At 52.8% G+C, this 24,037-nt stretch overlaps 1 protein-coding gene across 3 annotated transcripts in view; it reads right to left on the bottom strand.

The window, feature by feature from the left end:
* Positions 1–5,381: 5,381 nt before the first annotated feature.
* The window catches only part of Pex14 (peroxisomal biogenesis factor 14), a 146,703-nt gene continuing 128,047 nt past the window's right edge, over positions 5,382–24,037 (bottom strand). For 2 of the 3 annotated variants that reach the window (XM_005079311.4, XM_013120054.3), the window contains exons 5-9: positions 15,136–15,221; positions 12,101–12,203; positions 10,830–10,927; positions 8,232–8,323; positions 5,382–6,633 (exon numbers count right to left, since the gene is read on the bottom strand). In XM_005079311.4, the coding sequence (XP_005079368.1) occupies positions 6,180–6,633; positions 8,232–8,323; positions 10,830–10,927; positions 12,101–12,203; positions 15,136–15,221 (833 nt within the window). In that variant the 3' untranslated portion in view covers positions 5,382–6,179. The remainder of the gene's footprint in view (positions 6,634–8,231; positions 8,324–10,829; positions 10,928–12,100; positions 12,204–15,135; positions 15,222–24,037) is intronic. The other variant, XR_001197030.3, reaches the window with a different exon arrangement.

Raw genomic sequence — 24,037 nt, 5'->3', positions numbered from 1 at the left:
CCCACTGTGAGCTCGGTCTCCAAGTGGCCAGCGCTGCCCAAGGCCTCAGGGAGGAGACATGGAGAGGCCAGGCTGGTAACCCTAGCACGGTCACACTGACTTGCCACACTCCTGCCACAGGGGACATCAAGTCGCTTTCCCAAGGGTCTTAAAACGCTGAGTCCTTGTAGTATACCCCCTCCCTCGCTGAGCCTGGCACACTCAAGCTTCCGTCACCGTGGGTCCAGGGGCCAGAGCGTGCACGGCCTCGCCCACCAGTGCCAGGCTGAGTGCGTTCCTCACCACAGACTCTCCAGGCCAGCACGGGGTGCCTTTCCTTTCTGCTTGGCTCCTGGAACTTGGCCCACAGGCTATTTACATAAATACGTTTGTAACAGACATGAAAATAGAGACTTTTTTTGGTCTTATTAAAATGTTCAAGTTGGAACTCGCCTGTTGTTTGTGGATATCTCGATTCTGTTAAATAAAACAGTGACTAATTTATGGGATAAAACACAAGTTCAACAAATTAAAACCATTATTGGAGCTTCACAGGCCCCGGTGGGCTGCGCTGCCTCCCATGGGGCCTGCGGGGAGGCAGGGAGCCAAGTCCCAAGCTCGGCTGGCGATAGGCTGGTGGGTGGAGCGGCCATGGGGCTCCTTCTGGGCACCGTACAGTAGTCCTCGGGGCTCAGGGAGTGGAAGCAGTTTCTGAGGCAGACTCGTGGGGCCCAGGGAAGGGGTTCACTAGTTAGTTTACTAATCTTGAATGCCCCCCCAAATGTCCCCTCATTTCCTGTCCCTGGGCTTTCTGGGCCAGGACCTACCTTGGCAGACCCATACCCAGGGGATGGCGGGATCAGCTTTCTAGTCACCTCGAGGCAGCGCCCAAGGAAAGGCACCAGGCACATGAATGAGCCCACTTTGATAGGTCCTAGCCCTAGAGCCGGGAGGAGAGCTAGCTGCTGTGGGTGGTACCCCACCCCAGGGCCCATGATGTTCTCTGTGGCCTGTTGGATTTGGTACAAAATGCTGTAAAACATGTTTTTGTTCTGGGATTTAATTAGCTGTGGTGGTATGATGCTGCAACACCCAAACTGGGGCAAATTCAAGAGTCTTGTAACCTCGAGGAATGAGTTAGAAACAGCTGTGCAGGCTTGTCGCTGATCTCAGCGGACAGCCGCCTTCCCAGACAGGGCTGGCCAGGGTGCTGGGCAGCCGGATGCTGGAGCAGGCCTTGCCTCTAGCTCAGGGGGTAACCCCAGTGTAAGATTCAGGCAATATGCTGGCCTGCCCCTGTCACCGGGCAGAATGCACTCAGGCAGTACTCTGGTCAGCCCAGGGTTCCAAGAGTACCTGTCTGCACTCAGGTGCAAAAGACCCCTTTAAAAGAAAGACACCCCCCACCCACCCACTTAAGCTCTCTTTCTGCCTCGTCTCTTTCCAGCTCTCTTCCCCATGGTTCCTCTGGGGCAGACAGGACTTTTCCTGTCTCCCTCTTCTGTCCTCTCTCTGTGTCTCTTTATCTCCCCCCCTGCCCCCTTTCTAATAAAACTTCTCACTTAAGCTCTGTCTGCCTGGTGTGTCTGTCTCTCTGCCTGGGTCAACCTCACCGGCCATGGTTCCCTTCAAGCTTTATTATAACACACAGTACTAAGACAGTGTCCTCTCTGGGCAGTATATCTGGGTCACTGGGTAACACTGTCATGAGAGGTGGTCCTGGCTCTGCAGGTGGCTTTGGCCCAGAGCCAGGACACAGGAATGAAAGTTCTGCTGCCTAAGGACAGGTTAGACCTCCAAGCAAGGCCCCTGGAGTCCCGGGGACCATGCAGAAACAAAGAGGGCCACCTGTGCCATCCTTTCTGGCAAGAGCTATCCCAATCTGGGATCAAGCTGACAAAGGGTCTTCCAGAGTGATGAGTCCACACCAAGGAACTTTCCCTGGCCCTGCCTGCTTCAAAACCTCTAGCCCTTAGCTTTGCCTGAGCCTCTGGATGCCAACTTCTGTGTCCTGTGTCTAGGCAGGCCCCTGGCCCTGGCAGTGCCCTGGAGATGATGCCAGAGTTGGGGTGATAAGCTAGCCAGACATCAAGCTGCACCCCTCCCCCAAGTTACTATAGCTTCATTCGGGGTCTGTGGAAATCACAGTCCAAGGGAGGGGGCTGGAGGGACAGCTCGGTTGGAAAAGCACTTGCCCAAGTACCAAGACCCACGTTTGAATCCTAGAACCCATGGGCAGATGCCGGCATAGTAGCACACCCTTGTGATCTCGGCACTGGGGAAGCAGAAACTGGCAGACCCCTAGGGTTCATGGCCAGTCAAGCCTGACCCGTGTGCTGCAGGCCAATGAGAGATGTCTCAAAGGAGGTGACACCAGAGGCCGGCTCTGGCCTCCATGTGTACATTCCCATATGTGTGCACACACATAAAAACCAAAGCACAGTTAACCAGAAGCGGCCCTAGCTGGCACGCAGTCCGTCGGCGACGGCAAGGGTCATGGCCCCATGCCAGTGTGTTTTGCTGCTGTTGGGGGCAGTTTGGACACTAGTGCATTATGGGAATTTCCTACTTAACTTTTCAACTTCAGATGGGTTTGCTGACTGCACTCTGAGTCAAGGAGCAGCTGCATCCAAAGCCACGAGCCTACAGCCCCGCTTGCTTGACTTTCCTTCATCCGAGCCCGGATCTCCTGGGCTCAGCTCTCCTGGCTGCAGCCTCTGGGAAGCTGGGATTAGACGCATACGCTACTGGATGGAGCCAACAACCCTGTCCCTTTAAAGTCTTCCCAGGCCTCGCTGTGGAGCAAGGAGAGACTCCAGGCATCTCCCTACCAAACTGCAATAAACCCATCCTTTTCTGGGAGGACACGGATTTAAAGCCCCCAGGGAAGGGACCTACGAAGACTTGCTGTTCACCTTTCAGGTGAAGTCACCCAAAAGACAGGCTGAACTCTCAAACGCTGTTTGATGAGGAGTCATGTGGTTAGGACCTGACAGTTGGGCTGGGGGCAGGGGTGTGGTGATGGCGGACCCCCCCCAGGCCACAGGGATGTGGTGATGGCAGCCCCCCCAGGCCACGTGTAATGTGTGCAATGGCATGGGCGTGTCACCTTGTGTAGAGACCCTGAGACATCACCCAAGATACTTCCTCTCGTCACTTGGCCAGACAGGGTGGGTCTGTTCAAGAAAGACCCCTGTGCCAGGCCAGGAACAGGTTGAGGAGAGTAGCCAGGCTCCACCTGCCAAAAGACCATTGAGGCCTGGGCTTCATGCCCAGGGAACATTCCACGTGAGTGGGACCTCCCTGGTGCCTTCTCCTCTGGTGTCCCACAGAAGTGTTTAGACCAGGATAAAGCATGCTGCCTCCTTCCCTGGGCAGGGGCAGGGCAGTCCTCGGAGGAGAGGCCTGGCCTAGACCCCCAACAGCCAGTGCCTTCTTAAGCCTGGAGGGGCCCCAGAGTAAGCAGTGAGTTTGAGGGTCCCAAAGGACAATCACAGACCACTGTCCTATCAGTGAGCAAGTCACTCGGCATGCAGAGGAGTGAGAGAGAATCCTGTCAACACAAGCCACAACTCAGTCAGTCCTCCCAAGTCACAAAGTTTTCCTAAACATATGTATACTACAGAGAAGCCCAATATTCTGGGGTACAAACTTAATAGTCTCTGAGCACTCCTTTTCCCCCCAAGTGCCTGGGATACCTACCACAGACCCCATGACAAGCTCCGCAATTCTCTACACCCCCGGCATCCTTCCTCCCTGGGTGGCAGCCCCCCCACTCTGTCTTTTCTACCCAAGGTAGTTCCAGTGAGTCCCAGCACTGGGGGAGGCCAGGGTCTGAGGGGAGCTCAGCAGGGAGGGGGTCAAGACAGCTGGGCACAGCCTCCAAGCACTGGGGTTCGTCCTCTCCCAAACGACACTTTATAAAAAGACATCGTAATTGAGTTTAATAATGTGCTCCCTTCCAGAAAGGGCTTGACAGGCGCTGCCTGCTGCTCACTTCTGCCCCATTCCAAATATTTTTACCTTATTTGGATGAAATGCATTATTTTTCTAATGAAAGGCTTTTTTTCAAAGGGCAGTTTCCCCCGGCCAGCAGCCGCCTTTATTAGGCAGCCCTCACGCAGTTTTGGGGAGGGGCTTTTCTCTCCCTGAAGTTGCGCCAGACTCTGTCCTCAAAAGCTGAAGCCAGGTTTCTGTCCCTTCTCTTCTGAGCTTGTGCCCTGGACCCTCCGACCTGGTAACGCCCCCAGGTGGGGAAAATGCGGAGGCGGTAAGGTCTAAGGCCCGGCTCTCACATCAGAGCACAGACAGGACTGGGTGCGTGCAGGGAGGTGGCCATGGCCAGCAATTTGCACTCCTGCCCCAGCCCCCACTCCGGCTGCGCTTCTGTCCTGGGGTATCTGCCCTTCTAGTCTTTTCTGGTTCCTGTAAGGGAACCTCAGAAGTTACAAAGAGTAACAACGGTTACTGAACCCAAGGGGGCTGTGGGAGCCCAGCAACAATGTTCCCATTCACTAGAGGGGCAAAGCCCAACCCTCCGATGGTACATCTCCGGGCTGTCCACCTGCCTCCTGACACTCGGGCTCCCTGGGGCTCCTGGGAAAGCAAGGTCCCCTAGCCATGCAGGCTGGTCATCCCTGGGAGAGAAGGAACGTGGCTTCCCCAGGGACATGAGGAAAAGGATGAGTGCAGGGAGCTTTCTCCAGGCTCTGCTTCTAACTAGGGACCAGGGGTTCACATGAGGCAATAAAGGGAGACCAGGGTCACAGCCAGAGAGCAGGGAGGTAGACATCCTCTGGGACAAAGCCACACTCCTCAGCCACACTGGTGCGTCCTCCCTGCTTTCCCAGGACAATGGGGAGCAGGGACTCCAGGGCCACAGGAGGGGTGTGTGTCCCAGCTGCAGTGTCGGCCACTGCCAGGCACCCTGCATGCCCAGGCCCACGACACACAAGGCACACGAAAGGACGATTCTCCACGTCTCCAGGCCTGACCGCACCCCGGTGGAAGGAGCAGACAGTGTCCTTGGAGGGGTGTTCCTCCTGCTCCAGCTTTCTGGTCCTAGCTCAGCACACTGTGAAGGTTAAAGGGAGACAGGGAGGGCTCACGCGCTCGGGACCAGCAGACAGGCTCCTGGGGAATGCGCGTCCATTTAAGGAAGGCGGCTCATCCCACAGCAGGAGGTCTATATACAGTAACAGTCCCTTCCTGCTCAGGGAAGGTCGCCCTCACAGACACCAGCGCAAGAAGGAGCCCCTCCAGTTCTGGGCGAGCGACTCGGACAGGTCCCTGGGAGCCCTCATCCCTCAGGGTCCTACATCCCTCAGTGGTTACCTGGTGGAGCTCTGGCTGAGACCCACCTTGGAGGCGCAGGTACTAGCAGATGAGGTCAGAGCCAGGAGTTAAATATGGCAACTCATATTTATTACAATTATGTACAGTCATATCTTATATTCTGCAATCTATACATGATCACATAAATGAACATGTGTTTCTCTGTGGGAAGGACAGACGTGGCTGTTGGTCTTAAGGCCCTGCTGCCGGGCTCCACTGCAGGACGGAGAAGCACATCACACCTCACCATGACACAGCAAGCGAGGGTGGTCTTGTGTGGTACCCGGGACAACATGGCAGGTGGGCTGGGGACAGGTGCCCAAGGGCAGCATCTGTCAGCCAGGACCTGGTTGTAGGGTGGCTGGGTCCCGGCAGGCCCACAGATGAAGAGCAGGTCCAGGGCTCTGGCTTTTGGAACAGGCAAAAAAAAAAAAAAAAAAAAAAAAGCCACAGGCCAAGCCAGGGCACAGTAGGAGACAAGACCCCGGGGCCACAGTTCCCCCTGCACTGAGGTGACAGGAGGCAGGAGATGACATGAGCTCTGGCCATGCATGGTGTCAGGTAGTCAAGATACTCAGAGGACACACCTGGACGAGTCAGGTAGTCAAGATACTCAGAGGACACACCTGGACGAGTCACCTGTCCAGGAGGGTGGGCAGGGGCTTAAGCACAGGGCTCCGGAGTCCTCGCCTGGCTGTGGACAGCCAGAGTCACCGGGGCTGGGGAACAGAAATGCTGCGTCTGACGACAGCCTCACCCCTACCTGGGTTGCCAGCCACCCTCATGGAGGCAGAGCCACACCCATGCCCACCTGCCACTGATGTCCTGGGGTGCTGGGAAGGCGGGCGGGGCGGCAAGTGCCAGGCCTAGTCGCGCTCACTTTCGTTGCTGGCTCCCTCTGGCCGCCGCAGCTTCTCCACCTGCTCGTTGATCTGCCCATCCCCGCCCCGCCGGTCCTCCCTCTGTACCCCAAGGACGTCTTCCTCATCCACATGGCTCACGTCATCGTCCTCGTCCTCCTCGTCCTCCTTGTCCTCCCTCTTCTCCTCCTCACCCTGCACCTCCATCCTCACCTGGCCCTTGACGTCTACCACCCCCGCGCCCTCCTCCTGGGGGCCCAGCAGGTGGTAGGCGGCTGTGGAGCCCTCAGGGCTGTGGCTCTCCTTCCCAGGGGAGGACGACGTGGATTCGTTGCTGACCGGGGAGATGTCACTGCTGCTGTGGTGGTTCACAGCCGCAGGGCTGGAGGGAGATGGGGACTTCACTGGGATCTGCCAGGAGGGGATCTTCGGGGCCGACGGGGACGGAGGGAACTGCCTCCTGGCAGTGGAAGAGAAAAAGAAGCAGGTAGAGGTCGGTGACAGCACCCAGCTCCAGCGTCACACACTCCCCTGACCCCTGGTCCCCGAAGGCTCAGTGAGGGCAGCAGCTTCTCCAGGCCCACAAGGTGGAGGACTGGACAGAGTCCTTTTCCTCTCCTTTTAAGAGCAAAGCCTCTGGGCCCACTGGCGGTCTCATCAGTCAAGCTGGACACCGGAAGTGCCCTGTGCTGCCCAACACTGTCCCAATGCAGCCTCACCCCACCCAGGACAGGAACTCACCTGCCTTGGCAGCTGCTGGTCTGCCAGCTGGGACCCAACACACCCCACTCAACACCGCCCCTGCTCCACTCCTGCGGCTACACAGGGGAAAGACCAAAGGGGCCAAGGCTGGGAACCCAGGAGCCCCGGCTGGTGCATCTGTAATCTCAGTAAAAGGCAGCAGTGAGGAACCCTGGCTACCGGCCAGGGGAGCAGTGGCATTAAGAGCAAAAGGTGACATTAGAGGTCTTTGCTGGGAACCTGTGCGCCCAAGCTTTGACCGAGGAAAGGCCAGCTCTCCTCGGCCCTGGGCCAGCAGCCAGCCCAGACTGATGCCCATTCCAGGACAGACCTGAGAAGTTAGGTCAGCATGGTCATGTCTCAGAAATGTGACTATGACACCAAGTCCTGTTTCTGCAAAGGCTGAGAGGACAAGTCCTGCTCCTGTCCAGGGCTGTGCCACCTCCTGGCAACAGTCACAGAGTCAGCCTCCGACCCCAGAGGCCGCCTGCGGCATGCGCACCAGACCTGCAGCACTCCACAGCTGCACGGACGCAGCTTCAGAGTCCCCTGGCCTGCGTGTGTCTCCCAGCCCAGAGCCAGCTACTTCTAGGTTTGGAAAGTCGCAGACTTCTGAGAACAACCTCCCTGCCCGGATCGCCCATGTCTGTTGTAGAGACCCATGTCTGTCCGTCCATCTGTCCTGCCTGCCGCCCCCCACCCTCTGAAAATCTCAATGAGGGAGGCTTTAGGAAGCATGGCCCACTAGCCTAGGCTCATCACAGCATCCTTACCCCACCCCTGTCATGGTCTTGCCCCTGGCCAAGCAGACATGCGCATGTCCAGACACAGCCTGCTAGGGCACACTCAGGCAGACTGACATCCCAGCTTCCTGCACACTACACTTCCAGCTTTCCGCCGGGTCACTCCCGATCAGGGCTGCACTGAGAACAATGTGCTGCTACTACAGGGGACACCAGGAAGCTTCTCAAGGGGAGGTCTGGTTCTGTTGACACAGCTCTCACACCCTGAAACCCTCAGCAGGATGCTGTCTGAGACAAGGCTGTCTGGACAGGTGCTACACTCGGGAAGGAGCGGCCACCTCCACGTGCCCTGTGTCAGTATGAGTTCTCTGCTCGCAGCCAGCCCCTGCTCTCTGCCTTAGCAGTGTCCCTCTCAGACAATCATTTTTTTATGTGACACTTATGAACACTGTCCCCCTGGTATGGGAGGCCCCTTAGGGTCCTGTGCCTCCTGTGACTGCTAGGCCAGTCCACAAACCACCCCAGTACACAGGTTGACCCTGGACAAGACAGAACCCTGAGATTCCTCTCCTACCGATTCAAAAGAAGCCCTTTCAGGGAGTTGATTTCCGACTTGAGCTCATTGATATTCTGGGACTCCAGGATCCAGTTGGTTGATGTGGTAGCCTGAAAGTCAGAACACAGGTAACATGGGTCACAGTGGTGCCTGCAGCCAGCCTGGGTCAGGGTGGGGTTACTTAAGAGGACCCTGGGTGGGGCATGAGCTGTAAGCCATTCTGTGTCCCACTCTGCACTGTCACATCTGCCTGTGACAACACCCTACAATAAACAATTCCCAAGCCCCGTCTGGGGATACAATGATGCTAAGTCACTGCGTGCTCGCAGGTGGCACTATCGTGTGTGCAAAATCTCCCTCCCGCAGACACTGACATGCTCGTAGTGGCAGGTGACAGTGGGAGGGGCTGCTGTGGCCATGAGAATCTTCTACTTCTGTTGAATATCTGAAACTTCCACTTAAACCACCACGCATAAACACAAACTACCTCTCAACAACGCCTCCCTGAAACCACACCTTCCCCAAGAAGTCAGCGCTAACCAGTCAGTCAGGGGGAAGCTGCTGTCAGTGTAAGGCTGAGAGAGGCCTGAGCGCTCGTGCTGTCAACAGCCTTGACTTTAAGCAGGTTGAGATGGCAGATTCACCCTAATGGCGTTTCCTGGGGGTCTCTGCTCCTGGCTGTGACTCCGGGTCCTCAGAGGCTCCCCAGGGTCAAGAAGGATGCGCTAGCCAAACCCCACTCCACACAATGTTATCCATTCTTTGGGACAAACCAAAGCTGACCGGAGACAAGGAGTCAACCTGCTCCCCAAAGGGCGGGGTGGGGGGGGTGACACCTTCCTACCACTAACCCTGGAGGAGCCACAGTGGGGCTGTGGGGGGCTGTGTGGTTTGTGATGCCAGCGTGTGTGGGCATGACAGGCAGGAGGCTCTCCCAGGCTGCTGAGGGGACACCCCTGGATCTGCCTTGTGGGCCATGGTTCCTGACACAAGGTGGGGCACTGTAGGTTAGCCTAGACAGAAGAAACCTCTCAGCTGCCGGTCTCAGGAACAAAGACTGGGTTAGTCTGGAGGGAGCAGGGAGTGGCCAGTGTCCTCACACACATCCCCATAGGGTCCCTGCCCCAGACCAGCAGACAGCAAGGCCCGGGAGCCACTGTTCTGGCTTCTCCAAGACCTTGAAAACTGCAGCAGCCCATTAACAAGGGAGCAGTTTCCACTCACCGGCCACAAAGGACTCAGATTTCCAAACGCACATGGTGCCAGATGCCAGGATTTAGAAATAAAACCTGACATCTGGGGCTTTTTAGCCAGACTCTTTAAAAAACAGTTGTAGCAAACTCACAGGCTTCAGTTTTATGTAGGTTTTTAATTACTTAAAGCTCTTCTTTTCATTTTTTACAGTGCTCCAGTAGGAGTTTGGAAAGCAGATATAAAAACTTACGTTACAGCTGAGAAAACATAGCTTGAATCTTTGGTTTATGGGGTAAGAGGAGTCCTCACACACTGTGGGCCTGGGTGCCAGGCCAGAGCCCTACTTCAGCAGGGAGAGCAGAGAAAGGCTCTGTGGGGGCAGGAGCTGTGACAACTGGGGACTCTTCTAGACCACAGCCCCCAAACCAGCCAGTCCAGCACTCCTTAAAGTGCAACATGTGGTCTTCATCTCATGCTTAGAGCCTGAAAAGAGGGTTCCAATTTCCGGAATGGCTCTGGCCACTGGCAGGCCACAGATCTGAATGACAGCAACCAAGTGGGGACCACACTGCCTTCCTGCCTGCTTTATAGCTGCCTGGAGGGGACAGTGGTAGCACCCAGCCACCTGAGCAGGAAGTGAGACAGCCTATGTGTAAAATGGAATGGACCTTGAGAACTTTCCTCACAACAAGGGCCCTGTGATGTTTAGTTTCCTGATCTGCAATCCAACTGTGCAGAGTCTGGAGGGACTCTCCAGGAGTAGCTCAGGTGGGATTCTTCAGAGGATCCCAAGGACCCAATAGATGCTGCCTCTCAGATCCCTCTAAGATGGTGCTTTGGGGATGATGCTGTCACATGCAAAGCTGAGGACCTGAATCCTGGGCTCTGGACCAGGCACACCACTCTGACGCACAGAAGCAGTGTGACAAAGTAGGCGCTGTCACAGCTCCATCTCACAGACAGACAGAGAACGTGGAAGTGAGTTTCTCGTGGTCTAAGAGCTAGCAAATATTAGATGGAGGGCCTTATCCCAGACTGATCCTTTAGCCTGCTGCTGAGCAGACTGCTTCAGATGTAGGCAGCGAGGCATGGGACCACGGTGCACCTCTCTGCTGCCTCGACTTCTCCTTGGCCAGGCTGTGACCCACAACCATCAAAAGTCCAGCAGCAGAAGGTGGCTGTTCATCACCGTGTCAGGAGGTGGCATAGAAGCAGGAACAGCAACCTTGATGGTTAAATGCTGCACCAACGCAGTGGTGCCCCCTTCTTTCCTGGGATGGATAGTGTCAGCCTCTGAAGTGTCACCCCATGACAGAAGACGGCAAGAGAGGACAGCAGGCCCACAGCAGAAGGGAGGACTAGGACTTGGAGCTAAATGGAACAGACCTTGGCCTGGGGACCCAAGGGCCCAAAGTCAAGTACCTTGGCCGTGGCCAGCTCATGGGTCAGCTCTTGGACCTTCTGCTGCTGCTGTCTCAGTAGGTCTTGAACAGAAGCCAGCGTTGTCTGTACCTGAGTCACTAGGGAAGAAAGCGTCATGTCTGCTAAGTTAGTGTCCAAGGTTCCCTCCTCGTCCACATACCTGCAAGCTGCCTGCCTCCCTGCTGTGTGTAATTTATCTGCAAGGGCCCTGCCCCCACACCCAGGTAATTTATCTGTGCCTGGGGTGATCCACCGCACTGTGTGTAACCTCTGGTGTCTCTACTTCATCTTTGCATTGTGTGCTTGTCCGTGGTCAACAGTATATCCGTCCAAAACCTCTCCCCTCTAATTACGCCTGGCTGTGATGTGCCTGGCTCTCTGGCTCCCCCTGAGCTCCCGTCATTCATCTCCCCGGCCTCACAGTGTCCTTGGTGCTCTAGGATGGTGTCAGTCCCAGGAGGGCTCAGGTCTCCACCACATCCAGGAATGGGAAGCCCAAGTCCCATCCACAGCCGTTTGCCCATTCTGTTCTGCCCCATTGAGGATTGTCAGGGCCCCACTACCATGTGACCTGTTGAGGCCTGTGATGACCGTGTCCTGACTTCTAGGAGCAATGGCCCATGGGACAGGTGGGTTAGAGGGCTCCAGACAGCTTTGCACAGGTGCCTGCTAGTGAGGGACAGAGACTCCTGACTGGGGCAGGTGGACCTCTCCCTGCTTCAAGGTTTAGACTCACAGCGTCCACTTAGAAACAAGTTCATAAAGGAGAAAATCACCTCTGCCACAACAGGTCCCAGCTAATCTGGGCCATGGCTGGGGCAGCAGGTACTGAGTGTCGTCCATGTGGAGTCGATGACAGAGGGGGTGGCAGGGGTCTCGGGAGCCACAGTAATTACAGACTCTCTTGACCCTGCATTGGATTCTTCCAGGGAAGGGGCAAAATCACTGAAAACCCCCCTGAAAACCTTATAGAAGCAGAAATTAAAAATGAACTTTACAGCCCTGAGAAAGGCTGTCATTTTATTCCCCTTATTAATATTCTGAGGTTGGGAGCCTTTCCGTAAAAACATAATTAATTGAGGCCGCGCCGACGGTAAACAAGCAATTTCAAATTAAACCGAAATGACGGCGGCTTCATTTGCAAATGTGAACAGATTCTCAGAGCAGATAAATGAAGTCACCACAGAGTGGAGACGGAGGGAGAGGGAGGGGCCGAAAGGGGCTGCGTGAGGGGCTTTGAGGGGTGACTTGATGGAGTCATTAATCTTTACCTGTCTGGGCCACGCTGCCACTCAGTTCGGAGAGACTCGCTGCCATCCTCTCCAGCTGCTTCCTGTCCTCTCGGCCTCCCAGGATGAGGGGCAGCAGGTACTTCTGCACGAAGGGACCAGGTGAGGAGGTGGCCACTCCAGCCTCTCAAATCCCACCACCCAACTTGCCCTGACCTTCTGCGGGTCACTCAAGTCCCAACACACTCCATACTACAAAAAAAGTGGTTGAAAAAGTTAGCAGACTTTGGTATGGCCTCGTAAAAGCTTCTGTGGGAACAAGGACAAAGAGCAAAAGAGGGTGAGGAGAGGCCAGGGGTGCCTAGCAAGGGCTAGGCCAGGTCTCTGAGCTGTCCCCAAGGTCGGGAAGGTCTCCCTGTGAGGGAGACCTCGCCCCTTAAGCTTACTTTTCTTAGATACATATTTCCACGACACTCTTAGATTCTACTTGAAAAGTTCTAAGGGAGACGGCAGAAGGGTACTTCCCTAGTGGTGGCTGCTCGGGAGTGAGGGAAAAGCAGCTTTCACTGTTCCCTTTCTGAATCTTTAACACTTGAACTCTATGAATGAAACAAACTGCCTCACCCATCCAGAAACAACATTAGATCTGCGTAAACACAACATTACTGGAGAGACGGGAAAACCAACAGACTTCTGGGATCATTGATCTCCTATGGCGGGAATAAGGAAGCCTACTAAAGAGGGCACCTTGGACTCGTCTAAACATCAGATGGGGCTTTCTTCACAGGAAGCCAAAACAGCCTAGATGCTCCCAGAACTGAGACAGAGGAGAAACTGCCCGGGACCCAGAAAGCCAAGGCTGCTGACTGCAAAACCACCAGACAAGAGCACCTAGGACCAGTCTCCACCCTTTGGGAAGGCAGGGGCATGGCTGAAGGACTTGGGACTTCGGACAAGGATGTCCAGGGGTTGGAGGCAGCAGGTGTTAGAACAGATGAGAGAACCTGTGCTTTGCCACCAAGCAGCTTGGGGCCTGGGGACCTTCTGTCTCCCCATCTGGGGGGCGAGGCCCACACCGACCTGAGAGAGCACTGCTTCAGACGGGCACACACACCTAGCAGGTGCTACCCAGAGAGAACTTAGGTTTTTAGTCTATTTGGGTTCCAGACAGAAAAGAAGAGGGATTCTCCATTATGGGTTCTGTACTAGGGAGGAAAAGCAGCTCTCCCAGGCTTTGTGGGAGACCTCATTCCAAGAGAGACTCGGAGGGAAGCCTGTCATTTAGCATATGCACAGAAGCTGTTTCTATTCTGCAAAGTGCTTTGCAGCCACAGTGTGAGTTATTACCCACAACTGAGCAGAACTCATCAACTGCAGCCTGACGTTTTCTAAGTATAAAAGTCAAGAAAGTCTCAGCTGCATAATCAACCACACCCCCAGCCCCATTCCTGGGGCCAGAGCCCATGAGCAGGGAGTGCTGCCACTGCTCTGGCTAAGTCTCTGTGTCTGTACAAAGCAAGACAGCCCCCCCACTTTTTTAAACTTAAAAGAAAACTACCAGAGGATGCTGAAGACATTCTTGTGTCACTATTGTGACCAACATTTCAATGTTTCCTTCTTTTTTCTTTTAAAGCAGGCTGGTGGCCAGAGCTCCATGGAAACAGGTGACAATCTTTGTGTCACATCTGAACCAAGGTGCCACACCTCCTGTTCTCTTGGGGGGGTTAGGCAATGGAACAATCATGTGCCATTCACAGACCCTTGGTACTTGTGAATTCTGTTGGTACCTGTCTGCAGCCAGTGACCTGAGAGAGGCTGCCCTAATCATACAAGGCTCTACACCAGCTCAGAGGGCAAGTCCCAAGCCTGGAACACTTCACTTCTAAATTTCTGCATGGGAATTTCTTATTCTGGGAACAAACACTACGCTGAAAAGTTATATTCTGCCACAACTCAGTCGTTAGCTACTGTATGAAGTCAAAAACTAAGAATCCAAGAATGAAAGGTTTAAACACATTTCATGTGCTGCAAGTTCACTCCAAGCCTGGGAATTCAGTAGAGTCCTTTAAAAAAGTCACCAAACCAGGCTGGATTAGTGCGATGCCTCAGAAGACAATATGGCTTCTCTCCAGGGGAAGCAGGCCTGTATGTGGGGTCATCCTGGCTGTGCATCTTATAGACTAGTTTCTTCAAATCAAGGCTGGGCCTTTCCACTGATCTCAAGGGAGAACGTGTTTGTTGAGTGCCTTCAGTTCTGCTGGGAGCATCAGGCTGCTTTTGAGGGCTGGCTGACTCACAAGGCCCAGGGAAAACCCCACGTTTATACAGATGTACCACGACCCACAGGAAACAAGAAGTGGGCTCCCTGGGCTAGTTGTAAATACCAGCGTGGGACAAGGGCGTCCAAGGGACTTCCCATGAGACAGCACCACTCCAGCACTGTCTTAAGGACAGACTCTGGCCTTCACTGCAACCCTGAGACAAGTTCTACAGATGCCGTGAACCATCATACTCCGAAGACGCGTTAATATACCTGACCATTGAGGGACACCGTGCACTCAGAACACTTGCTGGAGCCGTTGGGCAAAGCTGTCAAAACCAAAGCCCCTCTCAGTGTTCACCATCTCAGCTCCTTTACTGGGTATTATACCCAAAGTGAGGGTATCGACATGGGCACACTTTCACACTACTGCAAAGTCAGAACATCAGTTCCAGCCCCGTCTTATGGATAGACCTGTGTACTCTGGGACAGAGTCAGGTCACCACACACGGCTAGGCTCCAGAGTCCAAGCTCTTAGCCACTAGACTGTTCTCTCAAACTTACATACTTCTCACTGGTACCAGGCTCCACCCTAAATACCTGCCCTGGCCTTTAGGTCACGCTGGGGGGGGGGGGTGCAGGGAGGAAAGCTGAAGCTCAGTGCCTCTGCGCCTCCATGTCCACCACAGCCACTGTGCTCTAGGGCTGAGCATCCCCAGAGTGCAGAACCTGTGTGTGTAAGCCAGGGGTCGGGAGAGACGCTGATCACCAAAGGGCAGCAGGCCACAGCACTTGCAGCCCCTGGGAGGCAACTTACCTTGTAGAGCTGGTGAAAGCCGAATGCAATTCCTGCCATGATGATGGCCAAGGCACCGTAATCCCGCCATCGGGAACTCCCGGGGCCTAATGATTGAAGAAAAACACAGGAAGAAAGCTAGCACAGGTCTCCAGCATCCCTCCCTAGGAGTGGGAGTGTCTCAGTTGGCAGGCAAGTGAGACACACAGCTGTGGAAAGTAGCACGTGGCCATCAGAACATCTGCTCGGCTCTCCCTCTTCTTTCCAGGCTCCCGGAACCATCTGTCACACTGAGGTGGGAGGGAGTGACCTGACCATGAGATGCTGATTCAGCTGGGAGCTGACTAACTGTCCAGCCTTGGGGGTCAGATCACAGAGGTGATGGGAGGACCTTTGGCCTGGCCTATGAGGTCAAAGGACAGAGGATCATTCTAGTGTACGCACACCACACCGAGGGATAAACCAGGGCCCATGGTGACTTGGGCCTCCCTGCTCTGCTCACTCCTCAGGCTCTAAAGACACAAGTCGCAAAGGACTAAGAAGACAACTTCTCAGGGTGCTGAGGGACAGGGCCAAGGCCTGTGTCCTGGAGGCTCTGTAAGTGGGTGGGGAAGGGAAGGCAGGTTGGGACCACCCAAGGACTAGCCTATAGCAGCGGGGCGGCAGTGACAGGTGCGGAAGAGGGAGTGTCACAGTCAGAATTCCAGATTTTAGGAGAACGCCGGGCTAGCTCTGGGACAAGCTAGAAGTATGGGACACTTTTGCAAGGGCCACAGAGTTTAAGATAGCCCATCTAGATCAGAGGTCAAGGAAGTTTTAGAAAGAGAATTTGCCATTTTGCCGAGGAAGTGGACAGAGCATCCAGTTCTCACCTCAGGGTAGGCTCCTGGCCAGTCCACACAGAACCAACCAGTCACACAGGCCTGCTCAACCTTTATTGTGCTTTTCCTTTCTGTAACTGTGATTTGAGAACAGCAAATGGAAAATTCCAGAAAGAAACAACCTAAGGTTTTAAACAGTATATACCAGTCTAATTAACATGAGGGCATTTGACCACCCTGCTCTGACCTACCCCGGACTCCACTTAGCTCTGTCCATGTATGCACACTGTATATGCTACTCACCTAGGACACAGTGGCTACCATCCTGACTCTCAGACTGACTGTCTCAGGGTCCCTTACTTCACTTAACAATGGTCTCAGAGCATGAGGGCACATACTGGTAATCTGAATCTGCTTTAAAAAAAAAAAAGCCTAAGAATTTCCCTCCAAAGAAAAGAGTGAAAGTTCTCAATAAGGAAAAAAACACCAGCAAGATTACACTGCCAGGATCAATGGGGGGGGGGTGCCATTTATTACAGCACACTGCCACAGTTACCTTACTATTGTAAGTCTTCCTATGCCCAATCTGTAAATTAAACTGTCACAGCTTTGTATGTAGAGAGGGTCCAGGCTCAGGCTTCCACTGGTGTCTTGGGATGTGTCTTCTGTGGGCAAAGTCTCCACAGTTCCAGATGAGATTCTATTTCCATGAGACAGTTGGGCTCTCTACCATCCCACGAAGGGCTCATGAGGGGCTTAGGTATGCATTCTGGTCTGCCCTCTCCAGGCCTCTGGAACAGAGGTCACCAAGAGGAAGGACAGAGACCACAGTGGACACACTTGGCAGTCAGGGATGAAACTGTGCCAATGGACTGGTTGCCCACAAGGTGCCTGACACGCTTGCTGAGAGGAAAGCTGCCTCCCTCCCAAGGTGAGTCTGGGAGCAAGGAGACAGGCGCACTGTGGGCACCCTCAGAGGGGACTCTAACCAGCTTTCGTGTTTCAGAGAGCTCTCCTGTCTCCACCGTTCCTCTCCACCTGTGCATGCAAGCTCACTGACGCACCTGCCACCATCTGCTGTCCCAGGACTGAAGGAGAGGGGCGGGGCCTCGTGCAGGCTTGGTGGTGGGGTGTGAGCATGGAGTTGGGGCAGTGGGCATGTGGCCTGGCCAGGGAAGTCAGGTCCCCACGACCTCCAAGAAGGTGGGGGTACTTCTCTCCTATCTGGACTACTGAACAACACTCTCAAAAGGTAAGAAGAGATTGAAAGAATGTCTCCTTTACCACCATAGTCCCCTGTACTCATGGAGTCCACCTGGATTCCCCAACATGGCCCAGCTCATCTTTGCCATAAAACTGCAATTAACATAATGGCTTCTCCCAGCCTTCAACTCCCATTTCTGTTTTACATATTCTGACCAGACTCATAGTTTAAGCATCAAGTAGCAGAAGTCAGCGTACTGTAAAGAGACGCCCTCTGCCACACCAACAGCCGCTGCCCAGGGCTCCACGTCATCCTTTCCAGAACGTTTATACACATGGAAAGCAAGAGGTGCGTGTCTGAGTCTCCTCTTCCCTCCCATTCTCAGTGTCTTCCCACAGATGTCTGGTATTCCACACAACCCCCTTGCTGACACACAGACCCCTCTCTGATCTGTAACTGCACCACACACACTGTAGACCTGTGTCGGCTCCCACACAGGCCGTCAGAAAACCTGAGACTATGAAGGAATTCCTTCTGGGACAGAAGGAAAGCGTGGTCGTGACTCCAGGAGACACAGCCAGGTTCCGTCCATGGGGCTTTGCAAATCCATCCACTCAGCACCTGCTCCAGTGCGCTCGTCAGAGTAGATTCTGCCAGTCCAGTGGCAGCAGAATGGCACTTCCCTCTGCTCCTGACGGGCGCCCATCTTCTCTTGTGTGGTTCTCTATTTGGCATGTGTGTGCTTTCCATGTCTACTTCAATTCCTTCCCTCCTCACTTTTGAGAGACTTTCTTATGTAGCATGGATACTAGCGCTCATAAATACCTCATTCCTTTTCTTTTGGTTCTGTTTATGGTCTTAAATGGCAAGCACATGTGTATGTGTCTGTGTATGTTTATGTATGTGTGTGTGTGTGTCTGTGCTTGTGTTCGTGTGTATGTGTTTGTGTGTGCGTGTGCGTGTTTACAGACATCTGTCAATGTGTTCTTTTGTGAGTTCTGGGGTTTGTATTAGTTAACAAGGGTGTCCTCAAAATCTGTCTGGACTACACTGTGCTGCCCAGTGAAGTGTTCACATCTGAAAAGGTCATCCATGAAGGCAAGGACTGCCTCACCTGCTGTGGCCATCCCTGTGTGCTTCCAATTCCCTCTGGTTCCACAGGAGGCTCTGAGACCTCTCTCAATTGGACCCTGGAATGCAAAGTCTCTAAGCCTTGCCTGGGCCTTCCCACTGCTCCTCCCTTCTCTTCTAGTCAGCCTTGCTCTTCATGCCAGAGGTAAAATCCAACCAACCTCTCGAGAGGGAGAAGCCCATTTTTAGGAGGAAAATGTGGGGAAACAGTGGCGTTGCCCCACTTCTAGAGGGTCCTTGCTCCATAGGGCCAGGTGTCTATGCAACCCAATGCCCCAGAGGACACCTTCCCATGGTGCTCAATCAGCAAACCACGTTCACCATTAACCCTCAAATGGCCACTGAGCACCCTATAGGAAGGCGGCTGTATTAGGCTGCAACTCTAGCAGACATCAGGTCTGCTGAATCAGCTGCTTTACCACAGGCACAACTTCCATGCTTGGACAAGCGCAGCCTCGCAGCCTCTTTCTGCTGACATCGAGACCCTGAGGCCAAGCAGTCTCCAGAGCTTGAGATCTGGGAGCTCAGACCCTGCACAGCTGTCCACCACGCAGGCGCTCTGCCCTCCCCTGGCCCAAGAACACCTGTAGTTCCCTGCCAGCTCACCCTGCACCCTCACTGCCGCGGCGGCATTCCTGCCGGCTCTGACTAAGAACATTTTATTGCCCCCTGGTTTTCATTATTAATGAAAAGGGACCGGAATGATCTTTCCTAAAGTTCAGGGAGTCTATAAAGACTAGAAGCTGAAATGCCATTTTACTCGTTTTAGAGATGTGTGATACAATTCTGTCTGTGGCAAAATGAAGAGAGAAAGACTCAGATGCAAAAGCCTCTTTTCCATCGCATGGCTCCAAGGGTAGGAGGTTCGACTGAAGCAGCACACCCTGGCTCACGCCTCCTGCCCACACTAAGGACAGGTTTTCCTGAGTCCAGCAGACGTTCCTATCACGCATCCCAGTGTCCAGGGGTAGGTACAATACAGGGCCAGCAGCCCGATGGCTCCAGGTAGGAAGGAAGGCGGAAAAAGCGTTTTAAAATGTTATCACATTTATTCATCTACTTACATGTGAACAAGGGCATGAATGCACACGTGTGTGGATGTCAGGGGACAACTTTTCTGAGTCTGTTCTCTCCTTTCACCACATGGGTCCCAGGGGTCAGACTCGGTCATCAGGCTTCGTGGCAAGAACCTATACCCATTGAGCCAGCTCGTCGACCTGAGTAAGCTGTACAGTTGGGGCTGGAGACATGGCTCAGTGGTTATGAATACATGCGGTTCTTCCAGAGGACATGAGTTTGGTTCCCAGCACCCACATGACAGCTTACAACTGTCTGTAACTCCAATTCCAGGGGATCTGATGCCTCTGGTATCCAAGGGCACTGCACTAATACACAAATACATACACATAATGAAAAGTAACATAAATAAATTTTTTAAAAAGCTGCACAACTACCAGGTAACATGGTCATACCTATCATCCCAGTATTTAGGAGGCTGAGGCAGCCAGAGGCTCACAAGTTGGAGGGTAGCCTTGGCTACATGACAGAAGTGCGAGTGAGAAAGCAAGAGAGAGCAAGGGCAAGAGGGCCCTGCTTCTCAGACCCTGCCCATCGACGGCTCTTCTCCAAAGAGAGAGCAAGGGCAAGAGGGCCCTGCTTCTCAGACCTGCCCATCGACGGCTCTTCTCCAAAGAGAGAGCAAGGGCAAGAGGGCCCTGCTTCTCAGACCTGCCCATCGACGGCTCTTCTCCAAAGAGAGAGCAAGGGCAAGAGGGCCCTGCTTCTCAGACCCTGCCCATCGACGGCTCTTCTCCAAAGAGAGAGCAAGGGCAAGAGGGCCCTGCTTCTCAGACCCTGCCCATCGACGGCTCGTCTCCAAAGAGAGAGCAAGAGCAAGAGGGCCCTGCTTCTCAGACCCTGCCCATCGACGGCTCGTCTCCAAAGAGAGAGCAAGGGCAAGAGGGCCCTGCTTCTCAGACCCTGCCCATCGACGGCTCGTCTCCAAAGAGAGAGCAAGAGCAAGAGGGCCCTGCTTCTCAGACCCTGCCCATCGACGGCTCTTCTCCAAAGGCTCCATCACTCAAATGTGGACCGGAAAGCTCCACCAGCACCACACCCTGGGGGTTTGTAAAAGACATGGGACAGCAATGACTTCCCACACACCTGAGCATCTCTGGGACTGGGACGCTAAGACAGGGTAAGGGACAAGGGGTAGGCCCTTAAAATTTGACACCCGTAACCTTCATACCCCACACTCTGTGTAACCTTCACACCCCACACTCTGTGAAGCAGCCCAGGCATGGACGGTTTGTGAGGGTCTGCTCAGAGAGGCTCAGAGTTGGGGCAGTAGTCGGGACAGTAGCCATGGTGGCAGGGGAGCATCTCCAAGGCTCTGTAACTATTCTCTGAACACCAACAAAACCAACATTGCCAGGTTCTTTCCATCTCAATCTCAATCAACAGAGAAACCCTCTTAGTACACTTTTGGGAGCAGACAAAAGCAGGCAGGAATATGCCTCCCTGAGCTGAGGAGAACGGCCATTCTCCTCAGCCCCAGCCAAGGCTCAGCAGCAGCAGCTCTGGAACATCCCATGTGATCATCCTGCTGAGACAAGGTACGCCAGTGACTGCCCTTGGGAGGTTGGTGGCCCCAGCTCAGGGCAGGGCCAAGGCAGACACTTCACTCTGCTCATCAAGGCTGGAACTGTGACTACGGTGGTGGGCCTCACTCCTCAAAGCTGCCGCCAGCTCCACTCAGAAGCCACCCTGAATTAAATGACAGGACAGGCTCACTCAGTAGGGTCCTGGACAAAAGCCAGTCCGCAAATCAGCACCTGGCACGCTGTGGAGTCGCTGGGTCTTTTGCACAGACAGCAATTGAGGGCTCTGCAGAGCACACTAAGCCAGTCTGGCTACAGCGCAGGGAACACAGAGGCACCTGGCTGTGGATGGCAATGTAGACAGAGGGAGAACTGAACCGGAGGCCAGCGTCTGAGCTATCACAGCTTTGTGCACAAGAAGTGAGCAGCTCGGGCAGTTCGGGTTTCGCTCCTCACATGATGTTGATTTCTGGCAGCTTATTATGCACTGGACGTGTTATGTCACACATGAAGGCAAAGAGCCTCAATACCAAGGGGCCAAGCAGCAGCCACAGTCAACAGATCCCAGGCCTGGCTTCACATGCACTTCCACGGAGACACGGTCTTTTCCATTTTTCATGGGGCTGTGATGCTACTAGCAATGTCACCTTTAGCAGGGAGGAGAGTGAACAGTGTGTCCACAACCCCTCATCACAGCTGAAGAACTACAAGCTCTGAAATCAGGTACAGTGTAGTCTCAGATACTCAGGAAGCTGAGCCCAGAAGCTAAAGACCAACTCAGACAATACAGGTCCCAATAAGTAAAACCAGGCTGGAGGAATAGCTCAAGGCAGAGCATATGCCTAGCATTGATACCCTTAGAAAGAAAAGGAAGGAAGGAAGGAAGGAAGGAAGGAAGGAAGGAAGGAAGGAAGGAAGGAAGGAAGGAAGGAAGGAAGGAAGGGCAAGTTGTAGAACTCATGCCTATAGTTCTAACTCTTGAAAAGCTGAATCTTGCCTTGAGTTTGAGGCAAATCTAGATTACAGGGTGAGACCTTTCATATATACATACATATATTATTATTCATATTATATTATTCATTACACACACACACACCAGCCTAATTAACAAGAATCCAGAAGAATTTAGAAATAGACCATGCTGATGACTAATTGACTTTTAACAAAGAAGCAAGGTCATCCTGTGGGAGAAAAGATAACTTGGGTGACAATGGTGCTGAACAAGTGAAAATCCACATGAAAAAGTTATGAGTTTATACTGTATGCAAAAAGTTAATGCTACATGGGCCACACATGAGCAAAGAATAAAAACTACGTGGCTATAGAGATTCCATATGAAAACAGAAAACACGAAAGTCGAGTCTCAGGACAGACAAGGATATAAAAAGTGTGGGCCATAGTGTCGTGGAATATTTGTATACTGTGTGAAAATGAATTGCTGTGATTGGTGTAATAAAAAGCCAACAGCCAGGCAGGAGGTATAGGTGGGATTTCCGGGGAGAGAAAGAAAGAGGAGGAGATAATCTAGGCACAGGGAGACACCAAAGAGACATGGAGGGAGTCGGACATACAGAATGAACGGAAGATAAAAAGTCATGAAGCAAAATGTAGACTATAAATGGGTTAATTTAAGCTATAAGAGCTAATGGGATAAGCCTAAGCTAAGGCTTAGCTTTCATAATTAAGTTTCTGTATCATTTTTGGAGCTGGCTGGTGGGACACAGAAAGACTCAGCACACCACAAAAGGCAAAACAACTGAAAAGAAATGGATGTCAACAGAAGGCACTGTCTGTCACGAAACTGAAAAGGTGAATCACAGGCTGGGAGACAAGAGATGCAAACAGGAGGAACTGGAATACAGACAAAGTCTAACAACTCAACAAGTCAAAGACAAGGCAGCTTTTAAAAGGGCAAAGGCCTGCAAGAGTCTTCATAAAATATGTATGCATGACTAGCAAGCCCCTGAAAAGAGGGGGCTGGAGAGCTGGCTTAGCGGCTCAGAGCATTGGTTGTTCTTGCAGAGGGCCCAGGTTCTGCTCCCAGCACCCACATGGAGGCTGGCTCACAGCTGTCTATAACTGCAGTCCCAACAGACCTATCTGATGCCCTTTTCTGGCCTCCACAGCGCCAGGCACACATGTGGTGCACAAATGCACATACAAGCACTCAACACATAAAAGTGAAACACACACTCACACACATACAAATAAGTGAAAACTTTAACACACTCACACACATACAAATAAGTGAAACTTCAAAACACTCATACACATAAAAATAAGTGGAATACTTTAAACCTGAAAATATGCTTGGCATCATTAGTCACTCTATGAAATGCAAAATGGAAATTACAGTGAGGTTCTGCTACATGCATGTTAGAATGGCTAAATGTAGAACTGAGCACCAAGTCCCAACAAGGTTGTGTGGAACCACAAAACAAACAAACCCTAGAACTCTCACACTGGGAGTCAGTGAAGATGGCACAGTGGGCAAAGACACTTGCCACCAAGTCTGATGTCCTAGGTTCAGTCTTTAGGACAGACAGTAGGAGAGAGCTGACATGCTCTTTGACCACTGCCCTACGTGGCTCTCCATGTCACAATCTCTCTCTCTCTCTCTCTCTCTCTCTCTCTCTCTCTCTCTCTCTCTCTCTCTCTCTCTCTCTCTCTCTCTCACACACACACACACACACACACACACACACACACACACACACAGGGGTGAGAAGTTGTGAAATGTGTATACCAACATGGATCAACTTTAAAAGCATTTATGGTAATAAACTAACCACAGAAACTACATACATGTAACTGAACATAAATGAAGCCTGTGAGAAGACACAGCTGTGGTGACAAGGTACAGACTGGCATTTAACAGGAATGAGGCATGGGGACAAAGGCACAAAGAAACTCTCTAAGATAATAGAAACTACACACTCCTCTTTTGGTAAATTCTCTACATTGTGACTGGAGTGATGATCAGACAAATAAAATGAGTTATAATTTATCAAATAGGACACTGAAGAACCAGGACTCTTATTGCATGCATATTATACTTCAGAAAACTGATGAGAAAGAAAGTAATTAAGGTCCAGAAATCAGAAACTTAGCATCCAGCCATTCCATGTTAGACACCACCCATCCAAGCATGTATCTATATAAGATCT

This window comes from Mesocricetus auratus, unplaced genomic scaffold (genome assembly GCF_017639785.1).
Source record: "Mesocricetus auratus isolate SY011 unplaced genomic scaffold, BCM_Maur_2.0 Super-Scaffold_100042, whole genome shotgun sequence".
In the NCBI taxonomy this organism is placed as follows: Eukaryota; Metazoa; Chordata; class Mammalia; order Rodentia; family Cricetidae; genus Mesocricetus; species Mesocricetus auratus.
Note: the sequence above shows the minus strand (reverse complement) of the source record. Positions and strands in the feature narration are given on the sequence as shown.